General features: G+C 41.4%; 1 protein-coding gene across 5 annotated transcripts in view; it reads left to right on the forward strand.

Moving 5' to 3' along the window:
* The window catches only part of LOC110521735 (lysine-specific demethylase 4A), a 51,426-nt gene extending 27,070 nt beyond the window's left edge, over positions 1-24,356 (forward strand). For 3 of the 5 annotated variants that reach the window (XM_021599552.3, XM_036968612.2, XM_021599553.3), the window contains 13 exons: positions 2,316-2,473; positions 6,174-6,586; positions 6,768-6,864; positions 7,207-7,388; positions 10,968-11,193; positions 14,078-14,154; positions 14,423-14,478; positions 14,717-14,825; positions 19,019-19,207; positions 19,965-20,135; positions 20,998-21,117; positions 21,352-21,444; positions 21,657-24,356. In XM_021599552.3, coding sequence (XP_021455227.1) covers positions 2,316-2,473; positions 6,174-6,586; positions 6,768-6,864; positions 7,207-7,388; positions 10,968-11,193; positions 14,078-14,154; positions 14,423-14,478; positions 14,717-14,825; positions 19,019-19,207; positions 19,965-20,135; positions 20,998-21,117; positions 21,352-21,444; positions 21,657-21,797 — 2,032 coding nt within the window. In that variant the 3' untranslated portion in view covers positions 21,798-24,356. The remainder of the gene's footprint in view (positions 1-2,315; positions 2,474-6,173; positions 6,587-6,767; positions 6,865-7,206; positions 7,389-10,967; positions 11,194-14,077; positions 14,155-14,422; positions 14,479-14,716; positions 14,826-19,018; positions 19,208-19,964; positions 20,136-20,997; positions 21,118-21,351; positions 21,445-21,656) is intronic. The other 2 variants (XM_090231903.1, XM_090231904.1) reach the window with 1 other exon arrangement.
* Positions 24,357-25,816: the final 1,460 nt, after the last annotated feature.

Here is a 25,816-nt window from a genome sequence, read left to right on the forward strand (position 1 = left end):
CATCCATCTTCCCATCAATTTTAACCATCTTCCCTGTCCCTGCTGAAGAAAAGCAGGCCCAAACCATGATGCTGCCACCACCATGTTTGACAGTGGGGATGGTGTGTTCATGGTGATGAGCTGTGTTGCTTTTACGCCCAACATAACGTTTTGCATTGTTGCCAATTTTGGTTTCATCTGACCAGAGCACCTTCTTCCACATGTTTGGTGTGTCTCCCAGGTGGCTTGTGGCAAACTTTAAACAACACTTTTTATGGATATCTTTAAGAAATGGCTTTCTTCTTGCCACTCTTCCATAAAGGCCAGATTTGTGCAATATACGACTGATTGTTGTCCTATGGACAGAGTCTCCCACCTCAGCTGTAGATCTCTGCAGTTCATCCAGAGTGATCATGGGCCTCTTGGCTGCATCTCTGATCATTCTTCTCCTTGTATGAGCTGAAAGTTTAGAGGGACGGCCAGGTCTTGGTAGATTTGCAGTGGTCTGATACTCCTTCCATTTCAATATTATCGCTTGCACAGTGCTCCTTGGGATGTTTAAAGCTTGGGAAATCTTTTTGTATCCAAATCCGGCTTTAAACTTCTTCACAACAGTATCTCGGACCTGCCTGGTGTGTTCCTTGTTCTTCATGATGCTCTCTGCGCTTTTAACGGACCTCTGAGACTATCACAGTGCAGGTGCATTTATACGGAGACTTGATTACACACAGGTGGATTGTATTTATCATCATTAGTCATTTAGGTCATTATTGGATCATTCAGAGATCCTCACTGAACTTCTGGAGAGAGTTTGCTGCACTGAAAGTAAAGGGGCTGAATAATTTTACACGCCCAATTTTTCAGTTTTTGATTTGTTAAAAAAGTTTGAAATATCCAATAAATGTCGTTCCACTTCATGATTGTGTCCCACTTGTTGATTCTTCACAAAAAAATACAGTTTTATATCTTTATGTTTGAAGCCTGAAATGTGGCAAAAGGTCGCAAAGTTCAAGGGGGCCGAATACTTTCGCAAGGCACTGTATATACAGAAGGTTCACCTTCCAACAGGACAACGACCGCAAGCACACAGTCAAGACAACACAAGAGTGCCTTCGGGACAAGTCTCTGAATGTCCTTGTGGCTGAGCCACATCCCGGACTTAAACCTGATCGAACATCTCTGGAGAGACCTAAAAATAGCTGTGCAGCAACACTCTCCATCCAACCTGACAGATCTTGAGAGGATCTGCAGAAAAGAATGGGAGAAACTCCCAAAATACTGGTGTGCCAAGCTTATGCGTCACACCCAAGAAGAGTCGAGGCTAATCGCTGCCAAAGGTGCTTCAACAAAGTTCTGAGTAAAGGGTCTGAATACTTATGTAAATGTAATATTTCAGTCTTTTAATTTTAAATAATTAGCAAACATCTATTTAAAAACATTTTGCTTTGTTATTATGGGGTATTGTGTGTAGATTGATGAGGGGAAAAAACTATAATACATTTTTGAATAAGGTTGTAATCTAACAAAATGTGGAAAAAGTCCAGGGGTCTGATTGCTTTCTGAAGGCACTGTATCTGAAGCATCCGTTTAGAACTTCCAACCACCATGAGAGGATGTCCAGTGGCGAGAAATTGGTGAAGATGGCGGTAGATGAAACTTGGCCGACTTTCTGCAAATGTTCTCATTGTTGAAATAGTCGAACTCGATACAGTTTTCTGTACCCAAAACTAGAATCCGTTACGAACAGAGGGCACTAAGTTTTGTGGACTTGACATTGCAGTGTTTAGAAGGGTCGAATTTAGTTATTACACACTTCGGAGTAGTGTGCAATAACTAGTGTCTTGTATCTACTGTGCATACTTTGCATGTGTAGAAAATACATGCTAGAACGCCCCCTATTCCCACGTCCTTGCTTGTTCTACCCACTATGCTTCATTTGCTCCCACTGGAAACCACACCAGGGGTGTATCTTGGGTTAGTTACCAGCATCTTGGATTATAATGTGGGGGGGTCAAAATAATGAAAGAATTTCTACTAAATCCATTTGAAAATGTTGATTACACTGGGGGTGTTTCCTGGGCAAGAAAAGGTTAAATTCCTGATTTTTAAACTATACTTGTGATATCATGGATGGTCAGTCCTTGCATCCAAAGCTCTGTCTATGAATTTGTTACATTTCCCCAACACTTTTTGTTGCTTCTACTGCAGATTTCCCCTTTTTTTTTAAATGATCAAATAAAATAATTTATTAATTCTTTGTTCACCACTTTGAGCTAGTGTCTCAAAAGAGACATATAAAAAACATTGACAGTTCCCCTCTCTGTCCTGTGCTACAGCAACCTGAAGCTGAAGGTTGGGAAAAAGCGCCAGCGGGAAGCAGTTGTGGAGGCAAAGGAGGATGAAGACGCTGAGCAAGCTAAGGAGGAAGGAGAGGTAGCGCAAAAGAAAGTCAAGCTGGAAAAGTGGAGTGGAGGACACACCCCAGCACACAAAGGTACCTCAGTTAGGTGACCCCGTGATGGACGCTATGCAATAATTATACAAAAAAATTATAAAAAACAAATTCAATTTTCTCTTAATGTCAATGTGGGCATCAAAATACATACATTATTTTAAAACATGAGTATGGAAGTTGTTAACCATGTCTAAAAATCAAATATGCATGTTGTGATATTTACGCGATATGAGCCCAAATTTAAAGCACATGCTGTGCTTAGAACATTTAATTCTGTGGGACAGCCAACATAACTGTGATTGTACACTGAGTATAACAAACATTAGGAACACCTTTCTAATATTGAGTTGCACCCCCACCCTTTTGCCCTCAGAACAGCCTCAACTCCACAGGGATGCTGGCCTATGTTGACTTCAATGCTTCCCACAGTTGACATGTTGGCTGGATTTCCTTTGGGTGGTGGTTGATTTGAAGTGGATTTAACAAGTGACATCAATAAGGGATCATATCTTTCACCTAGTCAGTCTGCCATGGAAGGAGCAGATGTTCATAATGTTTTGTATATTCAGTATACAGCCTAACAGTTACTAATTGGTAAATAGTAACCTTACTTTTTTGTTCATGATTATCTATTCCCCCTGTGTGTTTGTGTGAAAATGTGTGTGCGCGGGCTGTACCCTATTCCTCTGTGTGAACTCCTAGTTCTGCATAAAACAATATGACCGCATTACTTTAAATGAACAGACTAATTAGCATATTATGTATTATATTTGCGTAAAGTAGTATTAGAAGTTGTATTCTAATTTCATTGATTGTTAGTCTCTGTTTTTCATAAAGCATTAAGATTTGTTAATAATATGACCACCCTACTTTAAATGATTGGGCTTAAATTACTGGAATGTTGTATTCTGTAATGCTACATTTGCATATTAAATGCATCATTTGCATAGCAGTATTTTTTTTTTTTCCCAGAACAGTATGGCCAACCTATCTTGAGTTATTGGACAAAAAAGTGTTGAATTTAAGAAACCAGACATGTGATTTGGTGCCTTATTGACTAGAGATTAACGTTGACCTGTCTGACCTTTTTTGAACTTTTCAGATCACTTTAAAATAAGATATCTCATAAAATAAGAGCAATTGTGTTCATGGGAAGCTTCTCAATAACATGAAATACAAAGTATAACACCAGAACCACAGTTTCATTTTGTCCCTTAAGGGGCAGCAGGTAGCCTAGTGGTTAGAGCTTTAGGGCCGGTAACCAAAAAGGTTTCTGGATCGAATCCTCGAGCTGACATGGTAAAATTATGTTCTTCCCCTGAACAAGGCTGTTCCCCAGTAGGCCATCATTGTAAATAAGAATTTGTTCTTCACTGAAAAAAATAATTACCCACCAGATTCAATCTATACATAAATACTGTATATGGACTGAGGTACAAAGGTAAGGTACCTCAGTTAATCTTTGACTATGCTACCAAACAATTAAAAAGGGACTGACACTAGTCTACTGCAGATTGACTTGAGGGAGATCATTTAGACTAGCGATTCTCAACTGGTGGGTCGCAACCCCAATTTGGGTCATGGGAGGTTTTGAATGGTTCTCAGGTGTCTGAATAAAAACATTCAATAAATAGTCCAGTCTGAACTTAATTAAAACTTCTTTGGGATCGGTGTCCCGTACACGGGACGGTTGAGCTAACGTAGGCTAATGCGATTAGCATGAGGTTGTAAGTAACAAGAACGTTTCCCAGGACATAGACATATCTGATATTGGCAGAAAGCTTAAATTATTGTTAATCTAACTGAACTGTCCAATTTACAGTGCAATAATACTGTGCTATTATTTGAGGAGAGTGCACAATTTTGAACATGAAAAGTTATTAACCTCTCTGGGATAGGGGGGATGCTTGCGTCCCTCTTGGCCAATAGCCAGGGAAAATATAGAGCGCCAAATTCAAATAAAATACTATAAAAATCTAACTTTCATTAAATCACACATGTAAGATACCAAATTAAAGCTACACTCGTTATGAATCCAGCCAACATGTCAGATTTCAAAAATGCTTTTCGGCGAAAGCATAAGATGCTATTATCTGATAGCACAACAGTAAACAAAGAGAAAGCATATTTCAACCCTGCAGGCGCTACACAAACACAGAAATAAATATAAATCATGCCTTACCTTTGACGAGCGTATTTTGTTGGCACTCCAATATGTCCCAAAAACATCACAAATGGTCCTTTTGTACGCTTAATTCCGTCGATATATATCCAAAATGTCTATTTCGCGCGTTTGATCCAGAAAAACACAGCTTCCAACTTGCGCAACGTTACTACAAAATATCTCAAAAGTTACCTGTAAACTTTGCCAAAACATTTCAAACTACTTTTGTAATACAACTTTAGGTATTTTTAAACGTTAATAATCCATCAAATTGAATACGGGACAATCAATACAGTAAGACAACAAACTCACGCTACTTTTCAAGTCATGCTCCTCTCTCAAAAAGTAGACTTCAAATGACACTCATTCAAGATGGCCATACTTCTTCATTACACAAAGGAATAACCTCAACCAATTTCTAAAGACTGGTGACATCCAGTGGAAGCGGTAGGAACTGCAAACAAGTCCCTTAGAAATAGTTTTGGCTAGTTTCCCAACTAGTTTCCCAATGAAAACTCATTGAATAGACAGTGACCTCAAAAATAAAAAAAATCTGAATGATTTGTCATCTGGGTTTTGCCTGCTACATAAGTTCTGTTATACTCACAGACATGATTCAAACAGTTTTAGAAACTTCAGAGGGTTTTCTATCAAAATCTACTAATAATATGTATATCTTATATTCTGGGGATGAGTAGCAGGAAGTTGAAATTGGGCACGCTATTTATCCAAAAGTGAAAATGCTGCCCCCTATCCTGAAGTTTTAATAAACAAATTAGGCACATTTGGGGCAGTCTTGAAACAACATTTTGAACAGAAAGGCAATGGGTTCATTGGATCAGTCTAAAATTTTGCACATACACTGCTGCAGTCCAGTGGACAAAATCTAAATTGCACCTGGGCTGGAATAATACATTATGGTCTTTCTCTTGCATTTCAAAGACGATGGTACAAGAAAATACAAAATGTTTTTTTTCTTTTTTCTATTATTTTTTACCAGATCTATTGTGTTATTTTCCAACATTCCTTTCAGTGTTTCCTTTCAAATGGTACCAAGAATATGCATATCCTTGCTCCAGGGCCTGAGCTACAGGCAGTTAGATTTGGGTATGTCATTTTAGGCTAAAATTGAAAAAAGGGGGCGGATTCTTAATTAAACAACGTAAACCAGGTAGAAAGTGTGTAGAAGTGATAATGAACTTAAAATTTAAAACATTTTATCGCTGAATTTATTTTAAAAAATCAGTCACAGTATTTTCAATATAGAAGCACTATTATGGTTGATTTTGTGGTCTCAAGACAGTGAGTTTATTAACATTCTTCATCAAGAATGTGGGCAAATATGTATTATTGACAAATAGAGGTGGTAATGTTGTTCCCTTTTCATAATTGCCACATTTACTATCAATATAGCTTTACAAATAGTGTTCCAGATTGTACTTTGGCTGCGAATATTGGGTCTCAACAGACTACCTGATTTTAATTTGTGTCCCGAGGCAAAAACCAGTTGAGAACCACTGAGTTAGACATTGCCTTGTGCCTCCAGCTTTTCATGTTGTTTGTTGTTTATTTCAGAGCCGAAGCCGGAGGACGTTAAAATTGAGCTAACAAAGCTACCACCCAACGCACAGACCAACCGAAACACAAACGCCAGCCGAAAGCTAGCACTTCAGATGAAAGCCAATAACTCTATTAAATCCACTCTAATTAAGTCTCAGCCACAGACTAACAGTCAATCAACCCAACCAGCAGTACCAGGCCCCTCCTCCCAGAGCTCAGAGAAGGCCGGCCCCAGTGAGGATGTGAAGCCTCCAGCACCAGCCAACAGCCCTAGCTCTGCTCACCGACTCTTCCAGAGGACCCTGAGCCCGACAGACGTGCTGCATGTCCACAGCTACGCCAAGGGAGACTACAGCGAGGGAGAGAGCAAGGAGGACATGAGGAGCAATAGTAGTGATAGTGAAGCAGAGGAACAGGAAGACAGCAAGGTGAGAGGGGTGGAGGAGCAGAGACGCAGGAAAAGAGGAGTAGTGTCCAAACATCACGTCACTTAACCTCTGTCTGTAGGATTGGCTTTATGATGATTTTTCTGAGGTCAGCTATATACTGTACATGTTCAATGAATCAGCGCTATAATGATTATGTTGTTAACCCCTTTTATTCCACTAGGGGGCAGAAGAGGTAGCGGAGGATGAAGGTGTGCAAAGCAAACTGGGGAAGCTGCCTCGCCATCACCCTCTGATGAAGGACAGCATGAGTGACGAGGGTGAATGCAAATATTACTTCTTCATTCACATAGTTCAGCCCAAGTTAGGCTTCCTTTTCCTAAATATTGGATAAGATCTAAGGAAAGCAGTGTCAGGCATGTTCTGGCATTGAATAGAAAAGAGCATCATTCACTCGATGTTTGCATACTCGATGAGATGATAGTAGTTTGTCTGTGTGTGTTTTTAGAACTGTCTGTGGTTCCAATAACTCAGGGGATTAGAGCATATAGCATTGTGGATTTGATTTCCTTCATGGGCCACTGTCAATATCGACACTTCTGTAAGTCGCTTTGGATATGGCTTGTGCTAACGCTAGACAATCTTTGTTTTGTTGTTTTTAGAGCTGTCAGAGCAGCCCCCAGTAGAAGAGGATGGGTTAGAGGGAGAGTTGTGGGCCAAGCCCTTTGTCCATCTGTGGCAGAACAGACCCCCCAGCCTGAAGAGAGAGAAGGAGTACAACCGTCGCATGGGCCTCCAGGTCCCATACTGCTCCGTGTGCTCATTGTTCCAGACCTACCAGCGGGTGAGGAGGGAGGAAAGGAGAGTAGAGGAGAGTGCTCAACAGCAGGAGAGGAGGAGACACTCAGCACTCAGACACTTTAACAGGGGATTTTGGAAGCTAAAGTGTGTATCCTCTCAGTCATTAGTCTCAAAGGGATTCCTAAAGTAAATTCCTAACGAGAGTAAAGCTCTTATTAGGTGATTTATTTTCTTCGCTTAGCGTTAGGAGAAAAGTAGTTGTATTGTAGTATACCTCACTCAGTACTCTTGAACAGTGAATTTGGTATTTCATGTTTTCTATGCCTAGTCTGAATTTAGCTCTATTGCTGTGTCTCTCCATGGCCATACCGAGTGCACAGATAAAAACTTTACTTTTTGAATTCTACCCTTTTTATTAATCGCTTTGGTACTATTTTCACAAGTATAGTATGTGGTGAATTTTCTAAACTCTGTCACAAAACTCAAATGGTAAAGCTTGTAACGCAGCCAGTCTTACATTCAGAACCTTTAATTTCACATTTATGTTGACTGTAATCTTCTCTCGCCACACAACCATTGATCCAAAATATGTTTACTGTGAAATATACTGAAAAAATATATAAAACGCAACATACAACTTTTAAAGATTTTACTGAGTTGCAGTTCATATAACGCGATGGTAGTGGAGCGGGTCGAGAGTTTCAAGTTCCTTGCTGTCCACATCGCCAACAAATGATCATGGTCCAAATACACCAAGACAATTCTGAAGACCTTTTTCCCCCTCAGGAGACTGAAAAGATTTGGCATGGGTTTGAGGCTCTAATATCTGCCAAAGGCCCTTGAACAAAGTACTGAGTAAGGTATCTGAATACATATTTAAATATGATTTCGGGGAGTTGATTTGTTTTTATACAATAGCAAACATTTCTAAACCTGTTTTTGCTTTGTCATTATGGGGTATTGTGTGTAGATTGAGGAACAACAATTTGATCAATTTCAGAATAAAGCTGTAATGTAACAAAATGTGGGAAAAGTCAAGGGGTCTGAATACTTTATGAATGCACTGTATCTTTTGACTCTTAATTGTTTAATAGGGGCGTGTTTATCTGCCAGGAGAACAAATATGGAGGAGGGATTTTCTAAAGCCAAGACTTGGTCAGGAATACAGGAGACAGTCATGTAAAAACCCTTAGCAGAAACATTTTGAAATGTTATCTTAATTAAACATGAATTTGTATTTTGCTGTTTCGTATCTCTAAAATGGAACCCAAACCGGCTGCGCGCGTCCGACATCGTGCATAAATGTATTTTATCCCCCAACATCAAACGCGATCACGACACACAGGTTAAAATATCAAAACAAACTCTGAACCAATTACATGAATTTGGGGACAGGTCGAAAAGCATTAAACATGTATGGCAATTTAGCTAGTTAATTTGTCCTATTTAGCTAGCTTGCTGTTGCTAGCTAATTTGTCCTTGGATATAAACATTGACATTTTACCTGAAAAGCACAAGGTCCTCTACTCCGACAATTAATCCACACATAAAATGGCCAACCGAATCATTTGTAGTCATCTCTCCTCCTCCTTCCAGACGCTCGTTGGCGCGCAATAATTGAATAACATGGATTTCTACATTTATTTTGTGACGCTCGCGCACGCGACGTGTCCGGTCTGGTCAGCATGTTATACAGACTATGGGACAATGATCACTGAGATCATATGCAAATACTCCACTATATTAAATTACTGCACTGTAGGAGCTAGGAGCATTTCAAGCATTTCACTGTACCTGCTTTAACGTGTACGTGGCCAATTAACTTTGATTTGTTACATACAGTACATCCCTGATCTTCTCAATATCTGATTTAAAAAAAAAACTTACTGTGAACTAAATTCTTAAGTCATCATTGTAGTTAATTTGAGTATACACTACCCGTCAAAAGTTTTAGAACACCTCGTTCAAGGGGTTTTATTTATTTTTACTATTTTCTACATTGTACAATAATAGTGAAGACATCACAACTATGAAATAACACGTATGTAATCAAGGAGTAACCAAAAAAGTGTTAAACAAATTCAAATATAAAATATTTTCAATATTCTGTATTCTTCAAATAGTAAACCTTTGCCTTGATGACAGCTTTGCACACTCTTGGCAGTCTCAACCAGCTTCACCTGGAATGCTTTTCCAATAGTCTTGAAGGAGTTCCCACATATGCTGAGCACTTGTTGGCTGCTTTTCCTTTACTCTGCGGTCCAACTCATCCCAAACCATCTCAATTTGGTTGAGGTCAGGGGATTGTGGAGGCCAGGTTAACTGATGCAGCACTCCATCACTCTCCTTCTTGGTCAAATAGCCGTTACACAGCCTGGAAGTGTGTTTGGTCATTGTCCTGTTGAAAAACAAATTATAGTCCCACTAAGCCCAAACCAAATGGGATGGAACTCTGAAGCATTTATCTGGGCTGCAATTTCTGAGGCTGGTAAATCTAATGAACTTGTCATCTGCAGCAGAGGTAACTCTGGGTCTTCCGTTCCTGTGGCGGTCCTCATGATAGCCAGTTTTATCATAGCTCTTGAGGGTTTTTGAGACTACCCTTGAAGAAACTTTCAAAAGTTATGGAAACTTTTTGAAATTTCCAATTTGACTGATATTCATGCCTTAAAGTAATGGTCTGTCGTTTCTCTTTGCTTATTTGAGCTGTTATTGCCATTTAATATGGACTTGGTCTTTTACCAAATAGTGCTATCTTCTGTATACACCTAGTCACAAAACATCTGATTGGCTCAAACGCATTAAGAAGGAAGGAAATTCCACAAATTAACTTTTATGAAGGCACACCTGTTAATTGAAATGCATTCCAGGTGACTACCTCATGAAGCTGGTTGAGAAAATTCCAAAAGTGTGCAAAGCTGTCATCAAGGAAAAATGTGTCTATTTGAAGAATCTCAAATATATTAATATATTATTATTTTTTGGTTGCTACATGATTCCATGTGTTTTTTCATAGTTTTTATGTCTTCACTATTATTCTACAATGTAGATAGTAGTCAAACTAAAGAAAAACCCTTGAATGAGGTGTTCTAAAACTTCTGACCGGTAGTGTAAATCATACTTTTTATGTTTCTACTTTACAATGTACATTTTCATGATGCAGTTCTCAATCTGTAGTAGACAAACCAGTTTACATGTAAAATCTATAGGTTTACCAAACATTTAAGTGGTCATCAATTAACAGTTGGATTCAGTAAGTGAAATGTATTTTTGCAGAAGAGAATCATATCAAAAGTAATGTGAGCAGTGCATTGTGACAGGCAATTACTTTATATGAACATGTATTGCAATGCAAAATATGTATTTCTAGATGACACTGATTTAAATTTGGTGAAAATGGACTGATTTTGTGTTGTACTTAGTCAATTGAAAATGTGGTTAGTTTTGAAACAACTGCCTTTTTGTTGATGTTTTGAGTTTAGTACTAAGAGCTGTGAAAATTACATCAAAGCGATTAAAAACCAAAAAACAGTTAAAAAAAATAACTGTAAAAATGTTTTTTAAATGATCCTCCATTGTCCTCCCAAGTGGTGCTAAATATGATTATTTTTTAAATCTCCAGACGGAGTGTGCTGATGACTGTAAGGACACTCCAGTGGTGTTGCCTGGAGGCAGACTGAGGACTAAGCCTCTGATCGCTGAGATGTGTTTCACTACCACCACCGAGCCAGAGGAGGGTGCTGAGGAGCAGGCGCTTGGAGCCCTGGCGCCCACCACCCCTCACCTGGAGCCAGACGGCACCAGCCTGCTCATCAGCTGCTCCCACTGCAGTGTCCGCATACACACCAGTCAGTACTACTTACTAACTAACTACACACCAGTCAGTACTCGCAACATAACGTACTCTCATAGTTTTTGCAGACCCTCAAACCTCGTTTATACCCTACGTACGTATGCATAGATGAACTACAAGTAGCAATGCAAAATAGCTGTGGCGTAGCAAAACAACTATGCAGAGGTGTGCAACTGCGTTGTGTACGTAGGGTATTAGAAGCCTTCAGAAAGCTTCTAGTCAACAGGTTTACCTACAGCTATAGTTGGAGAGATCATAGGCTGTACTGTACCCTTAACTGTAATACCAGGGTTAACAGCTATACTCTACTCTAGCAAGCTGTTTGGACAGACTTGATTTAGAGGAGTTAACTACAGGCTGTTTCAGGCCTAGAATTGTTTTTTTTTTTTCTTTTACTCTGACACATTTGATATACACCGGAAAGGAAGAGGCACTGCGAGACGTTTCTAAAATTAGCCCAGTGCATTTCTATGGGCTTATTTTGGACCTAAGCTTGTCAAATCTAATCACATTTTATTAATCACATACTTCGTGACTAACAGTGAAATGCTTACTGTCGGGTCCTTTTCCAACAATTTGAAATAGTGACATGAGGAATAAATGCAGTGCATAACAATGAGTAAAAATAACATGGCTATATACAGGGAGTACCAGAACTGAGTTGATTTTCAGGAGTACGAGGTAGCTATGAACATGTAGGTAGGTAAAGTGACTAGGCAACAGGATAGATAAGACATTAGCTGTGTTTGTGTCAGTATGCATGTGTGGATGTGCTTTGTGTGTGTGTGTGGGTAGAGTCCAGTGTGTGCATAGTCATTGCAAAAAAGGATCAACGTAGGTAGAATGGCTAGCCATTTGATTAGCTTTTTACCAGTCTCATGGCTTGAGGGTAGAAGCTTCAGGGTCCTGTTGGTTCCAGACTTGGTGTACTGGTACCGCTTGAGGTGCAGGAAATAGATTGAACAGTCTATGGCTTTGGTGGCTAGAGTCTTTGACAATGCCGTACTCAACCCCCCTGTGTAGTGCCTTGCAGTTGCCGTACCAAGTGGTGATGCAGCCAGTCAATATGTTCTCAATGGTGCAGCTTTAGAACTTTGAGGGTCTGAGGGCCCATGCCAAATCTTTTCAGCCTCCTGGATGGGGAGTAAGCCCTGTCATACACCCACACAGTTGTAAAGAGTGTATGTGGACCATGTTAATTCTGTAGTGATGTGGACACGGAGGAACTTGAAGCTCTCAACCTGCTCCACTACAGTCCCATCGATGTGGATGGGGCCGTGCTCACCCCTCCCTTTCCTCTAGTCCACGATCAGCTCTTTTGTCTTGCTGACTTTGAGGGAGAGGTTGTTGTCCTGGCACCACACTTCCAGGTCTCTAAACTCCTCCCTATAGGCTGCATCATCGTTGTCGGTGATAAGTACTACCACCATTGTGTGAGACCACGCAGTCGTAGGTGAACAGGGATTACAGGAGGGGACTCAGCACACACCCCTGTGGGACCCCCGTGTTGATTGTCTGCGTAGCGAATGTATTGTTGCTTATCCTTAGCGCCTGGCGGCGGCCTGTCAGGGAGTCCAGCATCCAGAGAGAGTTGTTCAGTCCCAGGGTCCTGTGCTTGGTGATACGCTTGAAGGGGGCTATGGTGTTGAATGCTGAGCTATACTCAAGGAACAGCATTCTTATAGGTATTCATTTTTGTCCAGTGAGGGCAGGGTGGAGTGCAATAGAAATTGCCTCATCTCTGTATCTGTTGGGGCAGGAGCGAATTGGAGTGGGTCTTGGGTGTCTGGGATGATGGTATTGATGTGAGCCATGACCAGCCTTTCAAAGCATTTCATGGCTATGGACGTGTGTTACAGGGAAAAAGTAATTTAGTCAGGTTACCTTGGCATTATTGGACAAGCGGACTATAGTGGTCTGCTTGAAACAAGTTGGTATTACAGAGCTACGTATTACAGGGATATGTTGAAAATGTCAGTGAAGACACTTGCCAGCTGGTCAGCCCATGCTCGGAGTAAACGTCCTGGTATTCCATCTGGCCCTGCGGTTTTGTGAATGTTAACCTGTTTAAAAGTCCTACTCACATTGGCTATTGAGAGCAAGATCACACAGTCGCCCGGAACAGCTGGTGCTTTCATGCATGGTTCCGTGTGGTCTGCCTTGACGTGTTTAGCTAGTCTGGTAGGCTCACGTCGCTAGGCAGCTCACGGCTGGGTTTCCCTCTGATCTGTGATAGTTTGTGAGCCCTGCCACATCTGTTGCGCGTCAGAGCCGGCGTAGTAGGATTCAATCTTAGTCCTGCATTGGCGCTTTGCCTGTTTGGAGGTCATAGCCGGTCGTAACGGGATTTCTTATAAGCGTCCGGATTAGTGTTCCGCTACTTGAAAGTGTCAGCTTTAGCCTTTAGTTTAGTGTGGATGTCACATTTAATCCATGGCTTCTGGTTGGGGTATGCTCGTATGGTCACTGTGGGGACGATGTCTTCAATGCACTAATTAAAGGGAATGGGAACACTTTAGGGAGTAAACATAGCAAAGAGATCAATTAATACTAAACGTGCAAATAAAATAGAAACATCTCTATTTTTAGGATTTTTATCTTTAACCTTCGATTATTAGAGGTATGTGTAGCACCATACTGAATTACCATAGTAATGACTGATGCCAATGCGTCATTGGCAGGATTGAGCGAATTGTGTGTTTTGGCTCGGGGACTGAAAGTGAATGCTGCTCTGTCATTGAGATCAGGACAACAACATTAAGAAGGAAAGACTTAAGACTTTGTCAATGCCTGTCTGCCAATCGTCCTCCCAAACTAGCTCTTGGTGTATGCTATGTTAATTTTGTCCCCTGACCTGGTGTTTGGTTTTGTGTTACCAGGCTGTTATGGCGTGGATCCAAAGATTGTTACTAAGGATTGGAAGTGTGCTCGCTGTAAGGCCAACGCCATGACTGAGGTTAGTGTCTGTCTCTACAACAGCTCAGTGGCCCTTCTCTATGTATGACTCACCTCACCTAGTTGGCCCAAATCTCTGTTACTGTCACTGTCAATAGTGTTTGCAAACTTTGCAGTACTCTAAACAGTCATTAGATCTGGCAGTAGTGTTTGCGGTAGTCTCCTAATGATATGTGACTAACTGATACTGGTCATCAGGTAGCAGGAACCACATCTATGTTTAGATGACTTGGATGATGAGGGCTGACAGTTTGTTTTCCTGTTTGCAGAGTTGCTGTTTGTGTTCGCTGAGGGGTGGAGCCTTGCAGAAAGCCAACAACAACAAGTAAGTTTGTGTGCCAGTCAAATTTCCTTAGATCAGGGAGTGGTCTAGTCTAGCAATCAGTAATCACACATTGAACATTTACTCTACAACTCTAATCAACAGTATATTGATTTATGTTCACATATTTAGACGTTCTAATTAAATATATCTACTAGGGTTTAGTTTATAAGCCACTAACGATGTGTGTGTGTGTGTTGACATGTTTTTGTGTGTGTTGACATGTTTTTGTGTGTTGTAGGTGGGTCCATGTGCTGTGTGCAGTAGCAGTGTTGGAGGCTCGCTTTGTGAACATCACTGAGAGAAGCCCTGTGGATCTGAGTGGGATTCCTCTACAGAGGTTTAAACTGGTGAGTTAAACACAGTGAATGTCAATCAATCAAATGTATTTATAAAGCCCTTTTTACATCATCCGATGTCAAAGTGCTATACAGAAACCCAGCCTAAAACGGCAAGCAATGCAGATGTAGAAGCATGGTAGCTAGGAAAAACTCCCTAGGAAGGCAGGAACCTAGGAAGAAACCTAGAGAGGAACCAGGCTCTGAGGGGTGTCCATTCCTCTTCTGGCTGTGCAGGGTGGCGATTATAACAGTACATGGCCAAGATGTTCAAACGTTCATAGATGACCAGCAGGGTCAAATCATAATAATCACAGTGGTTGTAGAGGGTGCAACAGGTCATCACCTCAGGAGTAAATGTCAGTTGGCTTTTCATAGCCGATCATTCAGAGTTAGAGACAGCAGGTGCGGTAGAGAGAGAGTCAAAAACAGCAAGTCTGGGACAAGGTAGCACGTCTGGTGAACAGGTCAGGGTTCCATAGCCGCAAGCAGAACAGTTGAAACTGGAGCAGCAGCACGACCAGGTGGACTGGGGACAGCAAGGAATCATCAGGCCAGGTAGTCCTGAGGCATGGTCCTAGGGCTCAGGTCCTCTGAGAGAAAGAGAGAGAGAGAATTAGAGGGAGCATACTTACATTCTCACAGCACACCGGAGAAGACAGGAGAAATACTCCAGATATAACAGACTGACCCAAGCCCCCCGACACAAACTATTGCAGCATAATTACGGGAGGCTGAGACAGGAGGGGTCGGGAGACACTGGCCCCGTCCGACTATATCCCGAGACAGGGCCAACCAGGCAGGATATAACCCCACCCACTTTGCCAAAGCACAGTCCCCAAAACCACTTGAGGGATATCTTTAGCCACCAACTTACTACCCTGAAACACCCCACGAAGATCTCCCTCACGGCACAAACCCGAGAGGGACGCCAACCTGGACAGGAAGATCACGTCACAGACTCAACCCACTCCCTCCTAGGGACGGCATGGAAGAGCACCTTGAAAGTCAGTGACTCAGCCCCCGTAATAGGGTTAGAGGCAGAGAATCCCAATGGAGAGAGGGGAACCGGCCAGGCAGAGACAGCAAAGGTGGTTCGTCGCTCAAGTGCCTTTCCGTTCACCTTCACACCCCTGGGTCAGACTACACTCAATCATAGGACCTACTGAAGCGATGATTCTTACCGAGTCTGCTTCTCTCACATGGATAGGCAGACCATTCCATAAAAATTGAGCTCTATAGGAGAAAGCCCTGCCTCCAGCTGTTTGCTTAGAAATTCTATGGACAATAAGGAGGACTGCGTCTTGTGACCGTAGCGTATGTGTAGGTATGTACGGCAGGACCAAATCGGAAAGATGGATTGGAGCAAGCACATGTAATGCTTTGTAGGTTAGCAGTAAAACCTTGAGATTAACCCTAGCATTAGCAGGAAGCCAGTGTAGAGAGGCTAGCACTGGAGTAATGTGATCAAATTGTTTGGTTCTAGTCAGGATTCTAGCAGCCGTGTTTAGCACTAACTGAAGTTTATTTAGTGATTTATCCGGGTAGCTGGAAAGTAAAAGCATTGCAGTAGTCTAATCTAGAAGTGACAAAAGAAGGGATACATTTTTGCAAATTTACGTAGATGACTGTACAAACATCAATATTAATTGTCAGATCCAACAGCAGATCTCTTTGTTTCTTGGGACCTAGAACTAGCATCTCTGTTTTGTCAGAGTTTAAATGTAAAACATTTGCTGCCATCCCCTTCCTTATGTCAGAAAGACAGGCTTCCAGGGAGGGCAATTTTCATTGAAATGTACAGCTGTGTATCGTCCGCATAGCAGTGAAAGTTAACATGATGTTTCTGAATGACATCACCAAGAGGTGTGAGTGGGGATAACAAGTATTTGATACACTGCTAATTTTGCAGGTTTTCCTACTTACAAAGCATGTAGAGGTCTGCCATTTTTATCATAGGTACACTTCAACTGTGAGAGACGGAATCTAAAACAAAAATCCAGAAAATCACATTATGATTTTTAAGTAATTCATTTGCATTTTATTGCATGACATAAGTATTTGATACATCAGAAAAGCAGAACTTAATATTTATTACAGAGATCATATGTTTCCTGTAGTTCTTGACCAGGTTTGCATACACTGCAGCAGTGATTTTTGGCCCACTCCTCCATACAGACCTTCTCCAGATCCTTCAGGTTTCGGGGCTGTCGCTGGGCAATATGGACTTTCATATTTTTTATTGGGTTCAGGTCTGGAGACTGGCTAGGCCACTCCAGGACCTTGAGATGCTTCTTACGGAGCCACTCCTTAGTTGCCCTGGCAGTGTGTTTCGGGTTGTTGTCATGCTGGAAGACCCAGCCACAACCCATCCATCCATCTTACTGAGGGAAGGAGGTTGTTGGCCAAGATCTCGCAATACATGGCCCCATCCATCCTCCCCTCAATACGGTGCAGTCGTCCTGTCCCCTTTGCAGAAAAGCATCCCCAAAGAATTATGTTTCCACCTCCATGCTTCACGGTTGGGATGGTGTTCTTGGGGTTGTACTCATCCTTCTTCTTCCTCCAAACACGGCGAGTGGAGTTTATACCAAAAAGCTCTATTTTTGTCTCATCAGACCACATGACCTCCCATTCCTCCTCTGGATCATCCAGATGGTCAATGGCAAACTTCAGATGGGCCTGGACATGTGCTGGCTTGAGCAGGGGGACCTTGCGTGCGCTGCAGGATTTTAATCCATGACGGCGTAGTGTGTTACTAATGGTTCTCTTTGAGACTCTGGTCCCAGCTCTCTTCAGGTCATTGACCAGGTCCTGCCATGTAGTTCTGGGCTGATCCCTCACCTTCCTCATGATCATTGATGCCCCACGAGGTGAGATCTTGCATGGAGCCCCAGACCGAGGGTGATTGACCGTCATCTTGAACTTCTTCCATTTTCTAATAATTGCGCCAACAGTTGTTGCCTTCTCACCAAGCTGCTTGCCTATTGTCCTGTAGCCCATCCTAGCCTTGTGCAGGTCTACAATTTTATCCCTGATGTCCTTACACAGCTCTCTGTTCTTGCCCATTGTGGAGAGGTTGGAGTCTGTTTGATTGAGTGTGTGGACAGGTGTCTTTTATACAGGTAACACGTTCAAACAGGTGCAGTTAATACAGGTAATGAGTAGAGAACAGGAGGGCTTCTTAAAGAAAAATGAACAGGTCTGTGAGAGCTGGAATTCTTACTGGTTGGTAGGTGATCAAATACTTATGTCATGCAATAAAATGCAAATTAATTACTTAAAAAAATCATACAATGTGATTTTCTGGATTTTTGTTTTAGATTCCGTCTCTCACAGTTGAAGTGTACCTATGATACAAATTACAGACCTCTACATGCTTTGTAAGTAGGAAAATCTGCAAAATAGGCAGTGTATCAAATACTTGTTCTCTTCACTGTATATATAGTGAAAACAGAGGTCTTAAAACGGAGCCTTGAGGAACACCGAAATTTACAGTTGATTTGTCAGAGGACAAACCATCAACATGTTATTACGTGCTAAGGGATAGGAACTCACAACCTCACTCTCCAACCAAGGTGCATTAAGAGGAGCAAACTGAAAAGAGTGGAGTGGCGGAATATCTTCTCTTCAGCATATTATGTCAAAGTAATATGTTATTTGCATGACAAAACCTGAGAATAGTTGACACATCCTCCTCTATATGAGTCACTGATAGTCACTCAATTAGCCCATGTCTGCAAAAAATAGTTTAGAGTGCTAAGTTATTTTAGCGGCCAGCTATCTAAACTGACCGGGGGACCTCACTGAGATATCATATTCAAATCTGTAAACATTTCTCTCCACCCTATGGCAAAATGTGTAGAAGTGCAGGAAATGATCTGTGGTCCCCACCCCCATCAAACTTGCCCATTCTTGGACTAGAGACTAGGCTATTTAGAGGATGTCGTGAGTTTGGGATTTAAGCCCAGTCAGTCAGAACTTCTGACATGTCATATCAGGGGGATATGAAATGACATCTCTTTCTGCAAAGCCTTATTTCTGAATTTAGCCCTTTCACAGGAAACATGACAGCCATTGTATTTGAAGAGAATGTAGCATGCTACTGTATACTGTTTGACCGGACATACAGGCCTAGTTTTCCCTGTCAGACTTCCCTTTCCTGTTTCTCTGAGCATGTTCTTATGCTTATCTGTGATGTGCAGAAATGTTACTACTGTAAGAAGAGGATGAAGAAGACGTCCGGGTGCTGTGTGCAGTGTTCCCATGGCCGCTGTTCTACGGCCTACCACCCTACCTGTGCCCAGGCCGCTGGGGTCCTCATGCAGCCAGACGAGTGGCCTTTCGTGGTCTACGTCACCTGCTGCCGGCACAAGGGCCCTATTCAGACAGAGGTATACATCAGTTGTACTTTACTTGGTGTCTTTCAGAAAGAGGAAGCTATACACCAGACGGGGAACTCTGAAGGCCTCTGTTTTGGGACTTAGTTGGGAACATTCTTCTGATACTTTGCCTTGTAGTTTCTAAACCTTCTATATACACTGAGTATAGCAAACATTATGAACACCTTCCTAATATTGAGTTGCACTCCCCTTTGGCCTCAGAACAGCCTCAATTCGTCGGGGCATGGACTCTACAAGGTGTCGAAAGTGTTCGACAGGGATGTTGGCCCATATTGACTCCAATGCTTCCAACAGTTGTGTCAAGTTGGCTGGATGTCCTTTGGGTGGTGGACCATTCTTGATACACACGGGAAACTGTTGAGTGTGGAAAAACCAGAGCGTTGCTGTTCTTGGCACAAACTGCTGTGCCTGGCACCTACTGCCATACCCCGTTCAAAGGCACTTAAATATTTTGTCTTGCCCAGTCCATGTTTCAATTGTCTCGAGGCTTAAAAATCCTTCTTTAACCTGTCTCCTCCCTTTCATCTACACTGATTGAACTGGATTTATCTGGATGTTTTGTATACTCAGTGTATTCAGGACTGTGCTCACCACATTGTATTGCATAAACATGACTAGGTTTTAAATTTGAGTGAAAACTCCCACAAGTGTGCCCATGTGCTTCCAGTCCAAAGAGGTTGATAGTTCTTATTTGATGCTAATCCTGTGGATGACCATGTAATCATCACTGATCTCTCTCCTCTCTCAGCGTAACAAAGCAGCCATGCATGAGCTCACCGTGGGACAGAGGGTGATCTGTAAGCACAAAAATGGCCGCTACTACCAGTGTGACGTGGTGCAGCTTTCCAAGGAGACGTTCTATGAGGTCAACTTTGATGACGGCTCCTTCAGCGACAACCTCTTTCCCGAGGACATCGTGGTAAGGAGACTTACGGTTCAGTAGTTCATATGCTGTTCATGATTAGTTTATTGATTGCTTAGAGAGCTAGGCAAAATGGACAACAGTCCACAGCGTGATAAATGTACCCGTTTTTTGGTTTTGTTGTGATAACGATGAATAGGCGATAAATAATGGTCAATTTTTTTGGGGTGGAGGTGCTCGAACTGGGCGATATGGACAAACAGTAATATTGTGATGAATGTAACTATTTTTCTTGATAACAATCATTAATGGACAGTTAATTTAAATTAGCGGCAGGGCTCTAGAACATTTTCTTCCAGTGCCAAGTAAGACAGCTGAGATGGTGGCCTATGATTAAAAAATTAAGCTATTTCATGTAACATATCCAGTTGTAAAGTGGTGCCATGAACTTAATATAAAGAGGTGAGAAATATAGTAGTGGTTTTGAAAAACAGTAGTCTTTTTCTCCGCAATTGCATTTTGAGCAACGTTAATATGCTTGTGCTTCTCAGAATGCATATTTCCCTCCTCCGTGCGCACAGTGGGGAGAGGAAGTGAGAGTGGCTCGCTCACACAGCAGCTGACAGCGAAACAGGGACAGGCAGATACTTTCATAGCACGAATCAACATGATGCATAGGCTATTACTGTTGACCAAATAATGGTTTTAGAACAATCTACAGGAATGTTGTCTATCACATTGTTTATTACAGACGTACACAAAATGCTTCGGTAAGAGGAAGGCCATGTCAATGTCTGTAACTTTCGGTTTATCATCCCAGCTCTGTACTACACATTGGTTGAAATTGTGTGATGCCTTTTTGGTGCTTGCTAAATAGTATGTTCGTAGAATTGTATCTAATGTTGTTTTCTGTTGTCAGAGCCGGAATTGTGCCCAGCTAGGCCCCCCATCGCAGGGGGAGGTAGTGCAGGTCCGGTGGACAGATGGTCTAGTCTACGGGGCTAAGTTTGTGGCTGCTCACGTCATCCAAATGTACCAGGTACTGCAACAGTATTCATACTCACCCGTAGCAACAATATACCTTATGCAGAAAGAGATTACAGTCTTATATGAAAGACTGCTTTGCTATCTAATTGATCAGCTCCATTTTCCCAGATGGTTTAAAACTCATAGCAAGCAATACATCAAACATCTGTGATGAAACCATTATTTTGTTTGCTATGAGAGACATCAAATGTGGTTATTTTGGCATTGATGGTGTTGTTTGATGTAGGTGGAGTTTGAAGACGGGTCACAACTAACAGCCAAGAGAGATGATGTCTATACCCTGGATGAGGAGCTGCCCAAGAGAGTCAAGTCAAGACTGGTGAGTGTACTGTGAGCTATCCAATATACTGAATCCGAAGTTGCTAACCTTTGTACATTGTATATCAACTCTGAACTTTTTCACTCTACTGTAGCAGTCTACTGGATCTTATTCTCCAGCATGTTTGTCAATTGTTAATGAGTCTTCTCCCTGTGACAATGGACCATGAAGTAATCCTCATCTTCCGTGTGTACCCTGCCCCGTCTCCCCAGTCCAAAGCGTCAGACATGCGTTTCGATGGTATATTTGAGGACAAGGAGGCCATCCAGCAGTCGAAGAGGCAGAGAGTGATCAACTCACGGTACAGAGGAGACTACATCGAACCTGTGATCTACAGAGCCATCATGGAGTAGCCTGCCGACTACAGCATGAAGTAGCCTACTCTACCAACAAATCACCAGCACTGATATTCCTTATCCAGACTTCTGCTCACTTTACCTTAATTTATCCACTGAGTGAGTAAGTGTAGCTCTGACTAAAGGACTTCCTCTGAAAATAACTGTCCAACCCCTAGTTTAGACTGTCTTTTTCTTCAATTCATCCCTTCATCATTCCAGCATTAGGCACTGGTTTCCCAGACACTGTTTAAGCCTTGTCCTGGACCAAAAATATCTTTCCAGAACTAGGCTTGGTCTGTGTCCAGGAAACCTGTCCCTATGGTTATTACCATCCATGTCACATTTTATGCTAGTCTGCCAGTGCCCAGTATCAGTAATTTGTGTATTGAATGAAGTGATATTGGCCCTTGATTTTTGCTCCCAAACAAGATGTAAACTTTCTGATAGTAACAATTCACTCAATATAATTCAGTGGTAGGAAGGATTTCTTCAAGGGAGTGAAGCAGACACAAAAGTTATTGCCACTCATCCTCAAACACTTGTGTTTTCTGACTCAATATTTGACCATGTTTGCCAGTTGTTATTTTACGTACATATGTATATATTTTCCTATGTATACTGAACAAAAATATTAACACAACATGCAACAAGTTCAATGATTTTACTGAGTTACAGTTCATATAAGGAAATCAGTCAATTGAAATAAATAAATTAGGCCCTAATCTATGGATTTCACATGACTAGGCAGGGGCGCAGCCATGGGTGGGCCTGGGAGGACATAAGCTCATCCACTTGGGAGCTAGGCCCAGCCAATCAGAATGAATTTTTTGCCCAAAAAAAGGCTTTATTACAGACAGAAATGGGATGTACTGCCAAATTCTCTAAAATGAAGGAAGCGGCTTATGGTAGAGAAATGAACATTACATTTTCTGGCAACAGCTCTGGTGGATATTCCTGCAGTCAGCATGCCAATTGCATGCTCCCACAAAACTTGATACATCTGTGGCATTGTGTTGTGTGACAAAACTGCACATTCTAGTGGCCTTTTATTATCCCCAGCACAAGGTACACCTGTGTAATGATAGTGGCGTTTAATCAGCTTCTTGATATGCCACACCTGTAAGGTGGATGGATTATCTTAGCAAATGAGAAATGCTCACTAACAGGAATGTAAACTAATTTGTGTACAAATTGAGAGAAATAAGCTTTTTGTGCGTATTGAACATTTCTGGGCATCATTTATTTCAGCTCATGAAACATGGAACCAACACTTTACATGTTGCGCTTTATATTTTTGTTCAGTATAGTTTATGGTGCTACTTGCACCTATGTTTGATTTCAAGGAGGTGCAATGCCATTTTAGTAACTAATACTGCCTCCTCTTAGCAGATTCACACTGTTGACTGCATTCCTATACATTTTGTAGGAATGCATTGAATATAGCTTTTTCCATTTTGAGTTGTTTTTTTTACCAGCATATTTATTATATGGTGCTTGGAGAAACTAAAAGTAACTTCTGCAATACAGACAGTTTGTCAGTTGCAATGCTGTAGAGGTTTCAAAACGATTATGATGTATGTTCTATTTTTGCTATAGCGATGAATTGGAAATAGCCTGTTCAGAATTGCTGTGGGCTCTCCATTTATTTCCAAGTTGGTTCTTTACTCATTTAATGAAAGTTGTGCATTGCACTTTTATTTAAGTCCAGTTTGAGAGGACATTTTAATAGTTGTGTGCTGCAATTTGCTATTTTGTGAGGGGGGGGGGGGACATGTTTGAAAATATTATTGTGAATTCTACATCTATAAGATGTTCTTACCCATCTCCACTCGGCCAAGATCGTCAACTATGATGCACTTATTAGGATAGGATATAGGATAAGGTGGCTTTCAGATTGTCTTCATTGTTTGTCTGTAAACTGCTGTTGTCTTGAGTGTAGGGTTGGAAAATTTTCCCACGTTTTCCAGAAATCCTGGTCGGAATATGCCTGGAATCAGGAGGGAATAAGCAGGAAATCTAGGTATACCCAATCTGGGATTTCTGGAAAACGTGGGAATTTTGAGAAAGTTCCCAGCATTTTGTGACCCTAATTGAGTGTGTGAGTCACAGAACTGACAGTATGGGTTACAGTTAGTTATAAAGGCCCACATTCACAGCAGTACCACTGAGCAAAAGGTTTTTATCATCATCATTCAATAGTATGGAAAAACTTAAGACTTATAATACATGGAGGAAAATTACTTTTCTATCAAAAATAACTATTGCTTTGTTTTATAATGATACATGTTCTATATTCACAGCCAGGAAGACACTGAGATGTAATTATTGTAATAAGTAGTTTATTGAAAGATAAACGGTTGACTCTAGGGATCTTGGCAGCATCCCAAATGGAACCCTATTCCCTATATAGGGAGTAGGGTACCATTGGGACCGTTCCCTGGCCTGTTCGTGTTTGACCTTTTGAACGTTGACCTCTTTCCTGTGTCTGTGATAAATGAACGCTGGACTTCTTCCATATTATCATTCATGCATTTTGTAAACAATTTTTGTTTCAGTAAATTTTTGCCTTGCTTATGTCCTGTTTTGGTGTTATTTGTTGGTGGTTCCATTACTATTTAATTACACTGGTTAACGATGTTTGACATGCTTATGACAATTATGACTACAATTTGCAGTATATGTAATCACACTTTCGGATAGCTTGAGAGCTTAATACGTCATACCATTAAATCACAGTAGTGATACATTTACCTCTATATGGAGTAAAACGGTCAACTGAATTATTACTGTCTTAGGAGAAGACTCTCCCAGTGTTTGTACCAGCAAACCTCACAGGTTAGCCCAAAACAGGATTTACACAGAACGTTTGAGATTAAGTTCAAGGAACCGGTCATTGCTTGAATTCATGAGACAATTTTTACAGAACTGTATATGATTTTGAAGGTCATACAGTGTATTTGAACAATTCAGATCCTTTGACTTGTTTCACATTTTGTTAAGTCACAGCCTTATTCTAAAATTGATTAAATTGGAGTTTGCCAAAGGGCACCCAGACCATGAGAAACAAGATTATCTGGTTTGATGAAACCAAGATTCAATTATTTGACCTGAATGCCTAGCGTCATGTCTGGAGGAAACCTGGCACCATCCCTACAGTGAAGCATGGTGGTGGCAGCATCATGCGGTGGGGATGTTTTTCAGCAGCAGGGACTGGGAGACTAGTCAGGATCGAGGGAAAGATGAACAGAGAAAAGTATAGAGAGATCCTTGATGAAAACCTGCTCCAGAGCGCTCAGGACCTCAGACTGGGGTGAACGTTCCCCTTCCAACAGGATAGCAACCCTAAGCTCACAGCCAAGACAACGCAGGAGTGGCTTTTTTCCCCCTCAATGTTCTTGAGGGGCCCAGCCAGAGCCCGGACTTGAACCCGATTGAACATCTCTGGAGAGACCTGAAAATAGCTGTGCAGCGACGCTTCACACCCAACCTGACAGATCTGCGGAGAAGAATAGGAGAAACTCCCTAAATACAGGTGTGCCAACCTTGTAACGTCATACCTAAGATGACTTGAGGCTGTAATCACTGCCAAAGGTGCTTCAACAAAGTACTAAGTAAAGGGTCTGAATACTTATGTAAATGTGATACATTTTTAAAAAATGTGTTTTGGCTTTGTCATTATGTGGTATTGTGTGTAGATTGATGAGGGATAAAAACAATTTAGAATAAGGCTGCAATGTAACAAAATGTGGGAAAAGTCTAGGGGTCTGAATACTTTACATTACAGTAGCCCAGCCTTTACAAAAATAGCAGTTGTATATTGCTCTGTTTATGGTTTGCACCAGCTCTCACACAGGTTGAATGTCATTTGTGTTTAGCAAACATTGCTCATTGTTTTTGAATGTAGACAAGACAATAAAGTGCTGAACAGCCTTATGAATGTATGATTATCTTTCCTATTTCTGCTTTTCTATTTGAATCCAATGCACTGACATTCAAGTCGGAACAACGTGACTTCTTTCCACCCTCACAACATT

Source organism: Oncorhynchus mykiss, chromosome 4 (genome assembly GCF_057628025.1).
Source record: "Oncorhynchus mykiss isolate SJ-2025 chromosome 4, ASM5762802v1, whole genome shotgun sequence".
Lineage (NCBI taxonomy): Eukaryota > Metazoa > Chordata > Actinopteri > Salmoniformes > Salmonidae > Oncorhynchus > Oncorhynchus mykiss.